The 12,138-nt window shown below is 34.7% G+C and overlaps 1 protein-coding gene across 8 annotated transcripts in view; it reads right to left on the reverse strand.

The window, feature by feature from the left end:
* ROCK2 (Rho associated coiled-coil containing protein kinase 2) overlaps nt 1–12,138 on the reverse strand; it is a 199,142-nt gene that overhangs the window by 53,070 nt on the left and 133,934 nt on the right. For all 8 annotated transcript variants that reach the window (XM_056813427.1, XM_001381617.5, XM_007476249.3 and 5 more), the window contains one exon: nt 3,519–3,663. In XM_056813427.1, coding sequence (XP_056669405.1) covers nt 3,519–3,663 — 145 coding nt within the window. The remainder of the gene's footprint in view (nt 1–3,518; nt 3,664–12,138) is intronic.

Genomic DNA, 12,138 nt, shown 5'->3' on the forward strand with positions numbered 1-12,138 from the left:
ATAATAATGTGTTATGTTACTTTTAGTTATTTAAAATTCAATCTAATTCAAGGCCCTGACCCTTTATAAAATTGTATCCCAGACCCTGAATAGCTAGTTACCTAAAAAGGCATTCAGTAATCAGTTTGAAAACACTTTTGGTCAAATGTCATATTTTAAGCGATTTAAATTTCCCCCTAAAACAATATCAAAGATCTTATGGTACACTAAAAAATAATCATGAAGTGAGAATCAAGAGACCTGACCATGGGCATAACAAACTTGATGGGCCTCCATTTCTTCATCTTTAAAATGGATGCATTTGAGTAAATTATTTATTATATCCTTTCTAGCTCTAAAATGCCATGATTCTCTGAAGAATAAAATGTTTTTATTTATAATATTAATATTCCAAATGCTTATGAAACATGCATTTCCATATAAAGAAAAAAGATATTATACTAATGAAATCACAAATCTCCTATATAGTTGAACTTATTTTTCTTCATATCTACATAATAGATCCCCTCCACAAGTGTCCCAAGTCCTTCCCATGCTCTTCTATTCACACAGGATATTGTCAGAAAGGCCAACATGCTCACAAATTCTTTCATGTTTTACCTTTCTGTTCACTTTCTGGAGGTAACATTCTCAAATTATTCTAGTATTAGTTCTGTGGCTGTGCATATAATGTTCTCCTGGTTCTACTCATTTCATTGTTTACTATTTAATGTAGTTCTTTTCAGGTTTTTAAAAAATCAGTTTGTTATTTTTTTCTTAGGGCAAAGTAGTATTCCATCACAATCATTTGCCACAATTTGTTTATTCATTCTTCAACTGATTGGCATCCCTTCAGTTTCTAATTGTTTGCCACCACATCACAAAGAAAATTGCTATAAATATTTTGGAACATATGGGTTTTCTCCTCTTTCCCTAATCTTAAGAAACAGACCCAACAATTGTATAGGTCTAAGAATATACAGTTACATATCTCTGGGTGTAATTCCAAATTGCTCTCCAAAAATGGTTGAATCAGTTTATAGCTCCACCAATGATGCATTAGTGCCCCTGTTTTTCCACATCCCCTCCAGCATTTGTCACTTTGCCCTCTTGTCATTTTAGCCAGTCTGGTGGGTGTAAGGTGATATCTCAGAGTTACTTTGGCTTGCATTTCTCTAATCAGTAGTGATTTTGAGCATTTTTTTCTTTTAATTATATATGGTTTGATTTCTTCATCTGAAAATGGTCTATTTATATCTTTTTGCCCATTTATCAGTTGGGGGATGGTTCTTATTCTTATAAATTTCACAAAGTTCACAATATAGTTTAGATATCAGACCTTTATCTGAGAGGTTGTCCATAAAATTATTTTCCCCAATTTCTTCTTTCCTTCTAATCTTGGCAGCATTTATTTTATTTGTACAAAACTTTTCAATTTAATTTATTCAAAATTATCCATTTCACAATGTTCTTATTTTAGTGAATGGTGTAAGATATTGGCCCATACCTAATTTCTGCTAAAACTGTCTCCAGGTAACCACAGCAGTTTTTTCCAAATAGTGATTTGTTATCCCCAAATCCTAGATCTCTGATTTGGTAAAATACCAGATTATTATAATCTTTTACTTTTGTTTGTTGTTTATCTATTCTATTCCACTGGCCCACCTTTCTATTTCTTAGCCAGTAGCAGACAGTTTCAATAATTACCGCTTTACAATAAAATTTAAAATCTGGTACTGCTAGACCTCCTTCCTTTAAAGAATAACATATTTTTCAACTAATATCTTTGATTTATGAAACACTAGAATAGACTACTTTAGTTAGATATATTTCTTTGGCCAATCCATCCTAGCATGAAAGGCTTTTATAGGAACATCAGCACTCTTCTTTCCTAGTAGGACTCTTTCCATACTCCATTCTACTAAAATCAAATTGTTGTAGTAAATCTGGAAATTAGTTTCCACTAGGCTAATAAGACAAGATATATACAATATGATTTATTCAAATTCTCCTAAAATTCTGCTTCATTTTCCATATTCCTTAATTACAATGAAGTACCAGTCCTTCTGACTCCTACCTTACTTATAGGTATAACTACTAGGTCATAATAAGGCAAGCACAACACCCAGTGCTGGCACTTCTTTTCTCTCACTCTTCTTATTTCTTTTGCCTTCTTCTGGCTTCCTGCCAAATCTAACTGCTTTTTTTGAATCCTCGTCTTTCTTGAACTTTCTCCAACTTTGACACTGTTGATCACCCTCTTTTTTTGCATAATTTCTTTAGGTTTTTATAACATTGCTTTCTCCTCCTTGCCTGACAACTCCTCAAGTCTCCTTTTATGAATCTTTGTCCAGCTTATACACTGGACACTTCCCCAGGTTTATATCCTGGCACCTCTCCTCTTCTTCCTTAATACATTCTTTTGATGATCCCATCATCACCCATGAATTAAATTATCACATCTATTAGAAGTGATCACATAATTGTTAGATCTATTCCTAACCTCTCTTTTGAAAATTGCATCTTTACATATCCAAATACCTATTAGATACCTTGAAATGGATGTCCCACAAACATCACAAACTCAACATGTCCAAAACTCAACTCATTATATTTCCCTCCACCTCACCCTTTTTCTAAACTTCTCTATTACTGTTACAGATAATATCATCCACTCTGCCTTACAGACTCAAAACCTAAGTGCCACTCTCAAATTCTCTCTCTCTCTTCTTTCCCCAAATCCAATCAGCTGCCAAGTCCTGTCTGTTCTACCTTATTTGTAACATCTCTCATAAAAAGCTGGAATATTGCAGTAATTTTCTGGTTGGTCACTCTGCCTTAAGTCTCTCCTTATTCCAGTCTATCCTCCACTCAGTCTTCAAACTGATCTAAGTGCAGGCTTGATCAAATCATCTCTTGTTCAGTAAATTCTGGTGACTCCATATTGCCTTCAGGGCCAAATATAAACTTCTCTGTCCGGATTTTAAAGCCCTTCGAAACCTAGTCCTTTCCTAGTTTTCTAGTCTTCTTATACTTCAACCTCTCTACCCTGCTACCCCCTCCCCCACCTCAAACATAGTCTAGAATACGGTGAAATTGTCTTCTTTGCTATTCCTAGAATATGACATTCCACCTCCTAATTCCATACATTTTACTGGCTACTCCTCATGCCTATAATTCTTTCCCTCTCAACTTTGCCTCCTAGTTTACTTCAAGTCCCAGCTCAAATCTTACCTTTGGCATAAAGCCTTTCCTAATTCCCCCTTTATGCTAGGTTCATCTTCAGTTTATCTTACAGATAACTGGTTTGTACACAGTTCTTTTCTTGTTGTATACCTCATCAGTGTGTAAGCTCCTTGAGAGGAGACTGGTTTTTGTCCTTTTCATCCCATGGACTTATTATTTATTAGCACACTGTTTGGCACTCAATAAATGATTGTTGACTTGACTTACACACACATAATTTTGTCTACTCAAGTTCTCAAAGTAAAACATTGGGGAAGAGAAGAACAGAAGATCAGGAGAATGTGTTTACTCACCAACCAGCATCTCAAAAAGGAAAACACCTACAGACCACCAATCACACTCTCGTCCATAATAGCCATCACCACCCTGTGACTTCAAAACTTCAGGTGATATGTAATCAGGTGTTCCAACTGCTGTATCACAATGCACCATACCTGTCTGGATAAAGAGAATAAGTAAATAATATGGCTCAAAGAAAAATTAAATTTGGCTTAAAATAGTGCCCTGTAGTCAGTTCATTTTCACTGACATAGTGTTTCATATTTAAGGAAGAAGAAATTAAACTAGCATGGAAATCATGGCCTTTATGAACTTGCAATTTAAAAGAGACCAAAATTCTGAGATCATTAGTCCATCCATAAAAAAGCATTGATTAAATGCTTACCACATGACAAACACTACATTATATTGCTTCATACTAGGTAAAAATGTAGGCATTTCTATTATCAGTATAAGAAAGACAGTGCTGCTTCATCAATTACCCTAGAGTTAGAATACTTCTTGACTAAAGCACTCAGAAGAGTGTGAACAGGGCCTATATGCTTCACAGAATCAATCAAAGCCATTTGTTAATGTGCTAAGAAATTTTTATTTAAAAAAAGCAACTACCTTTGGATCAGGTAGAGATACTTACATATAGACCAGTATCTTACACCATTTACTAAAATATGATCAAAATAGGTACATGACCTAGACATAAAAGGAGGTATCAAAAGCAAATTAGAAGAACAGGGACCATATTACCTATTGGATTTATGGACAGAAGATGAAATTATGAGTCAATGATGGATTGAGCATTGTGATGGAGAACATTGTGAGATATAAAATGGATAATTTTGAGTACATTGAATTAAAAAAGATTTTATACAAATAAAACAAATGTTGCCGAGATTAGAAGGAAAATAGAAAACTGGAGGAGGGTAAAAGAGCCTCTCAGATAGAGGGGTCATCTCTAAAATATTTAGAGAACCATGACACATTTATAAGAATAAGAGCCATTCCCCAATTGATAAATGAGCAAAAGATATATAAAGAGACCTTTTTCAGATGAAATCAAAGCTATATATATATAGGTATATGAAAAAATGCTCTAAATCACTACTGATTAGAGAAATGCAAATCAAAACATTCTTATATCTTCTCACATTCTAAAATGATGAAGGGGCAAAATGACAAATGTTAGAAGGGATGTGGGAAAATGGAGACACTGATAATACATTACTACTGGAACTGACCCAACAATTTTCAAGAGCAATTTGGGAATTATTCCTTAAGGGCTATAAAACTGCATGAGAACCAGCAATATTGCTAACTCTGATTCTAAAGAAGGTCAGGAAAAAAGGAAAAGAATCTATGTTCCAAAATATTTATAGCAGCTCTCTTTGTGGTGGCAAAGAACTGGAAATTGAAGGGATGGCCCTCAATTTTGGAATGGCTAAACAAACTAGTATATGATTGTAATGAAATACTACTGTGCCACAAGTAATAATAAGCAGGCTAATTTTTTTTAGAACTTTGAAAAAACTACATATAATTATGAACAGCAAAATGAGTTAGAACCAAGAGAACAACATATACAGTTACATATTTAATATCTGAAGAATAACTTGTGAATGTCACCTCCAGAGAATGCACTGAAAAATGGAAACGTAAAGACATTGTATGTGTATGTATGTATGTGCATCCTAGATGATGTTTTCTATGATATGGGGAATAGAAAGGAGAGGCTGAGGCAATTGCAAATGAATTTTTTCTAAAAGAAATCCCTAGGATCTGGAAGTAAAAAGGAGTTAGCAGGATCACATGGAGCTAATAGCCCTGAGGCAACCAGCAAAAGGGAAAACAAGACAGGACTGAGTTATAATCAAAATGAGGCAATGTTTGTCAGAAGTGTTAAAAAATGTTTTCCCTTTTCCTTCCCTTCACTATGACATAAAAGAAATGAGGAGTGCCATTGGCTCTTTAGGCATATTAGAGAAGATTAGGGCTGATACCACCAGTGAAACTATATACTAAATAAAGTTCTTAGAAAAGGCATACTTTTTCTTAACCAATTTTTCCTCCTAAAGTCTAAGTAATCTATTGTTTCATTAACTAAACAATTATTTAGTAAACAGAATTTTGTTTCACCACAAATAGGAAGGAAGGGGTAGCTTGATGTACTACTTCTTAATTAGCTATTTACCAATTAGAGTTTGTAAAAATTGACTCAAACTCTGGACTTCAACCCCCACAAGCCTTTGCTTCACTTTCCCAGAATGCTTTGTAATTTCACCTGGGCCAAGATCGAGAAGGGATTTAAGCTGATTGCAAAGACTTTTGGGTCTCTTTTTGGACTTCTGTTTTGGAGCAGAGGTGTCTCTTCCATGATGTGAGGTTATCTTGTCTAGGCCTCTGGCCTAGGCATGTGTTGTTTCTTATCCTGTATTTTCTTTAATCCTTAACCTTTAAAAAACCTCTAAAAAATATAATACTCCTTGTAGAGAGAAACTAATTTCTACCTGCCTCAGTCTCCCCTAAATTTTAATCTTTACAAGATGACGTGGGATATTCAAACTCTAATTATTGATTGGCCTGGCCAAGCTTCATTTGAGAGGGCCATTGATCTATGTCACTTTATTGGTTATGATATTGGCCTAATCAATAAATGGATATAATCAATAAACTGATATTCTCACACAAAAATCAGTTTCTCAAAATAATTTTAATTGTATCACTAGAATTTTATACTACTGTAAATTTAGGTAGAGGATTTAAACTCTGCTTAAATTCCTTACAGTCACAGAGGAAGAAGCCATGTGGAATTTAAGGGCTTAAAGTGAGCTAGTTATTATATGGGAAATTATATCATCAAAGAGTATATTTTCTGTGGCCTTCAACAAAGGAAAATTAGGCCCTATATAGCTATATAAACAAAAAGGTAGGGAAATTCCTAGTGCTTTCAATTCATCAGGCTAATTCTAGAGAGAAAAATTTTCAGAAGAAACAATAAAAATGAAGCAGCAGAATGGTACTGAAGGGAGAAATTTAATCATTTTCAGTTTGACAACTTGAGAATGCCTACTCTTTTAAGTGTTAGAAAGCTTATTAAGTAAAGCCCCTTTCTTCAAAGAGTTTGGCCTAAAGGGGTAAAAAAGTATAAGACAAAAATACATTTGAATACTATGAAACAATATAATGGAAGAGATATATGTGGAATAAGTGGGAATTATCACCCATTTTTCTCATTAAGCATGGTATAAAAATTATCAAGAAAATCCCATGTTAAAACAGTTTGTGAACAGGTCTTTCTGTTTTAAAATGAATAAAATATGTAGGAAAGTAATAATGTTGAATTAATTGCAAAAATATTTATACAAAAAAATTCACAGACTTCAGATTAAGAACCTCTGATCTAGACAATGGTGGTAGAAATAGATTCATGATATAAATTTAAAACATGGAATTCTAGTTGAGGTCCTGGAATAATTAAAATTTCAACCTATTTTCCTTAAATTTCCAACTCTACAATTCTAAGGAAATGTGTATAAAATGCAACTATGTCTGGCAGGGGCATTTAGGATAGAGATCCAGTTTTAACAAAAATCTCAAAACTCACATATTGAGGAAACTGAGAAATTTTCCTTTTAATAAATAAAATCTTTCTACCCCAGTAAAGTTTTTATTAAGATTTTATTAATAAGGGTAGTCTCTCTATCAGTTTAGATTGTAACCTTTCCCACAACTTTTCAGCCTGGCCAATTCATTTCAGTGTCTTTTCATAGATCTTTCAAATGACAAGTTGTTGATCCAGGTAAAAAATGCTGTCTACTTTATACTAACTCTGCTTTATTATAAATACTGGACTTTCCTTCTATATTCAATTTCTTTTGATCAATAACAATATATTCAAACTATACAGCATAACAATTAATTCTAGTACTATAAGATTCATTATAACTAACTAGTCCAAACTAAATATAAGAGAAAAGGTGGATGTGGTTCTTGGAAATCACTTCATACTCAGATGTGGTACATATTAATTTTAAACTGATTAACAAATTTTGCTGCCATAAAATCAATCAGCAGAGCCAATACTAAAAACTGTCTGCTACATCCTTTCAAAATCAGAATTAAGGAAGGAATAATAAATTGTACCCTGCTTGTTTTTTCTTTTCCTAAATGTTTTTCAAAATGTTTGTGGACCTTTTGGCTTTTTCATCTGTTATTTACTGCTATGACATTCTTCTTCCAAATGAACAATCAGTCCCTAATAACAAAGAACAATAGTTATGCAAAACCAACTGGTCAAGAAAACTATCTCTCAAAATATTTGGCATTTTCTATCCATAATTTTTACCTCTCTACCAGGAGGAGATAAACATTTTATCATCAGTTCTCCTGGTCTTTCCTAGATTACTCTAAAATCTCTCAAGGGATAGGACCAAGACGGTAGAGTTACAAAAAGGATTTAATTGAGCTTTCCCAACATTTTCTAATAAACTACTTAATGCCTCAAATTGAATTCTGGAATGGCAGAGCCAGTAAAAGATCAGTGAGACATTCTTCCTAAAAAAGATGACAATACGGAAGGTGGGAAAAGAGATCTATGTAAGCTGGCCCAGAGCCCATATGAATGTAATGTCAGTGATAAGAATAGGTGGTAGTGACAAAAGGAACAGGAGCTTGAGGATGGTAAAGGAACCTGGCAACTGGTAAGAAAGAGAACACAGGGTGCCCTTGTGCTATCATCAGACCCAGGACTAGAGGCTGTTTGGCACATCCATTGCCTATACATACTTCTGGATCTCAGGTCTAAGGGGAAAAAAAGGATTATTTTTGGACAAAAGGAGGTGAGAACCCTGAGAGGCAACTGTTTGGCAAGTCCATTTTTTCTACCTACTTATGGGTAGGTAGTTCAGGGGCAGAAAAGAACATTTTTGGTCAAGAGGAAGTGGAAGCCCTAAAGGGCAGTATCACTTCCAGTTCCAGGGATCAGAAAAACCTGAGGAATAGTATTCATTCTTGGTTCCAAAGGAGGAGAGACCCTAAGGAGTAGTACTGATTGTAATCTCAAAGGATTAAGGTAAGAATGAGAATGAAGACCAAGAGAGCAGTGACCATACCTCTCCCCAGAGCATGCCACTTTCGAATTAACAAAAACTTCCAAATCTCTAGCACTTGCTCAAGGGGGGAAAAATCAGTATTAAAAAAAAGCCTGAAACTTGAGACAACATACCTCCCTCATTTCACACCTGCACCAGGAACAGAGCCCAGGGTTAACATAAAGTTCCTAATCAAGCCACGATCAAAGAATAAACCTAGACATCATAATTTAAGAAATTATCAAAGAAAATTGCCTCAATATCATTGAACTAGAAGATAAACAAGAAATCTAAAAAATGTATACCTGGAGGAGATCCAAAAATGGAAATTCCCAGGAATGCTATGGACAAAGTCCAGAAGTCACAGGTCAAAAAGAAAATACTTCAAGCAGTCAGGGGAAAAAAAAAACTGCCAAAAAACATTGAAATAGTGTAGAGCCACAGTCTGGATCAAATGATTTAGCAGCTACCCCATTAAAGAATAGGGCATCTAGAATAATATTCCAGAAGACAAAAGGGCTAGGATTATAACCAAAAATAACCCAACAAAACCGAACATAATCTTTCAAGGGGGAAAAAAAGTGGATATTTAATGAAATAAAGGATTTTCAATCATTCCTGATCAAAAGACCATAGCTGAATCAAAATTCTGACTTTTAAAAACAAGACTCAAGAGAAGCATAAAAAAAAATGGCACATTCACAAAAATTGACTAAGTGTTAGAGCATATGCAGAAAATTACAAATATTAAATGTATCCCTTTTATACCATAATGTAATAAAAATTAAGATTAATAAAGGACAATGGAATCATAGATTAAAAGTTGATTAGAAACTAAATAATCTAATCCTAAGGAATGAGTAGATCAAAGAACAAATTATAGAAACAATCGTTGATTAAAGAGAATGACAACAATGAGAGAACATTTCAAAATTTATGGAATTCAAATACCCAAAAGAAAATCCTGAAACTTAAAGGAGAGATGAATAAAAGTGAAAGTTTAAAAAAAAAAAACAACCAGGGATAATAAAACAGATAAACCATTGGCTAATTTGATTTTAAAAAAGGAAGAAAATCAAATTCTTAGTATAAAAAATGGAAAGGGTAAATGAGCCAGTAATGAAAATATAATTAAAGAAATCATTAGGAGTTATTTTGCCAAATTATATGCCAGCAAAATTGTCCATCTAAGTGAAATGGACAAATATTTTCAAAAACATAAACTGTCCAAGTTAACAGAAGAATAGAATATATAAATAACCCTATCTTTTAAAAAAGTTAAATAAATCATCAATAATCTCCCTAAGAAAAAATACCCAGGACAGGATGGATTTAAACAGTGAATTCTACTAATCTACTATATGATTTACATGGGAAAATAGGCAAGAAGGAATCCTGCCAAATTCCTTTCATGAAACAAATATGGCTTTGATAACTAAAGCAGGAAGAGCAAAAAATAGAACAATTTCTTTCATGAATATTGATAGAAAATTTTAAAATAAAATACTAGCAAAGAGATTAAAGCAATATAGTATACACTCTGACCAGGTGGGATTTATACCAGGAAGGCAGGACTAGTTTAATATTACTGACAAAATTCAATACTCATTCCTTTAAAAACACGAGAAATCAAAGGAATCAATGGAGGCTTTCTTAAAATCATAAATAGTATTGTGGAAAGGAAACAAACACAAATTCTGGACTTTCTGCCACTGTGTTGGAACAAGCAACAGTGGGAATATTAGAGAGAAGAAAGTGACAAGACTGACAGTTGGTGAGGGAAGGGAAAACTGGGAGTAGCAGTTGGTCTTGTGACTGGAGCACTTCCTTCCTGGCATGGGTAGTGGGAGGGGCTTTGGCTTCCCAGTCTGGATAGAAGTGTCTCTACTTTATTCAGCCCGAAGAGACCGGCCCAATCAGCTCTGAAAGTCAGAACTTTTCTTGTTGCTTGCTGTTTACTGCTAAGATTTTGAAATTAAGAAAACCAGCACAGATATAGCATAGATAGGAATAAGAGAAACCCTCCACCAGCCTGTGAGGCTTGGCCTCAGCTCCAAAGCTGAGAAAGACTCCAACCTTATTTAGGGACATCCCTCTTCCTTTTCCCCTGATACCTCTCCAATCCAAACTGGTTATTAAAATTTTCTTATTTGAATATCACAGTCAGATAAGTGGATTATCTTTTCTGGGGCATAGAGGGAGCTGAACCGCAGTTCAGTCACCCAACTACAAACGTTCCTTATCGGACCCCTGCTGGGCGACCAAATGCTGGGGAAAGGCTTGTCCCTCAGGAGGGTCCGTGTTTACCTGCTCTGGGGCATCTCCGGCATCAATCCATAGAGAAGACTTACCCGAAGGCTATCATAAGTGGCTCATTTCTTGGACACCCCATTTTGTTCAAAAATAGCCTCTCGGCAGGGGGCATCTCTCTCCTTTGCCTCACCAGCAGCTATATTCCCTCTCTCCCTTCAACTCCTCCATTACCTGCTACAAACCTTCCGTATCCCCTGTTCGTCATATCCACCTCATCTTTCCTAATAAATATTACAGTATCTATCTAAAACCAAGAGCAAGCATGTTTTGTAACGGGAACAAACTTTAAAGCCTTCTCAATAAGATCAGGAGTTAAGCCAGAATGTCCATTATTACTATTATTATTCAATATTGTACCAGAAATTCTATCTACTATAATAAATAAGAAAAAGAAATTGAAGGACTAAAAAATTGATGGGGAAAGATAATACAATGGTGTACTTAGAAAATCTTAGAGAATCAAGTATAAAATTAGTTGAAATAATCAACGTTAGCAATGTTGCAGGATAAAAAAAATAATCCCAAAGGGGGCAGCTGGGTAGCTCAGTGGATTGAGAGCCAGGCCTAGAGATGGGAGGTCCTAGGTTCAAATCTGACCTCAGCCACTTCCTAGCTGTGTGACCCTGGGCAAGTCACTTGACCCCCATTGCCTAGCCCTTACCAGTCTTCTGCCTTGGAGCCAATACACAGTATTGACTCCAAGACGGAAGGTAAGGGTTTAAAAAAAAAATGATCCCAAGTCAATCATCAGAATTTCTACATACTACCAAAAAAAAATGTCTAGCAGAGACAGAAAGAGAAATTCCCCCACTTAAATAACTGAAGACAATATAAAATATTTGGGACTCTACTTGCCAAGAAAAACTTAGGGACTATATGAACCCAATTGCAAAACACTTTTCACACATATAGACAGATTTAAGAACTAGAGAACTGACTGAGTCAATTTTAAAAATTGACAATTTTACCTAACTCAATTCACTTATTCAATACCATTATCAATAAAACTACTAAAGGATTATTTTACAAAGCTAGAAAAAAAATAACAAAATTCATCTGAAAGAAAAAAAAGTAAAAGAAATTAATGAAAAAAATATGAAGGAAAGCAGTCTAGCAGTACCAGATCTCAAACTATATTATGAATTTGTAATCATTAAAAAGAATCTGGCAGGGGCAGCTGGCTGGCTCAGTGGATTGAGAGTCAGGTCTACAGACGGGAGGTCCTGGGTTCAAATCT

This window comes from Monodelphis domestica, chromosome 1 (genome assembly GCF_027887165.1).
Source record: "Monodelphis domestica isolate mMonDom1 chromosome 1, mMonDom1.pri, whole genome shotgun sequence".
Lineage (NCBI taxonomy): Eukaryota > Metazoa > Chordata > Mammalia > Didelphimorphia > Didelphidae > Monodelphis > Monodelphis domestica.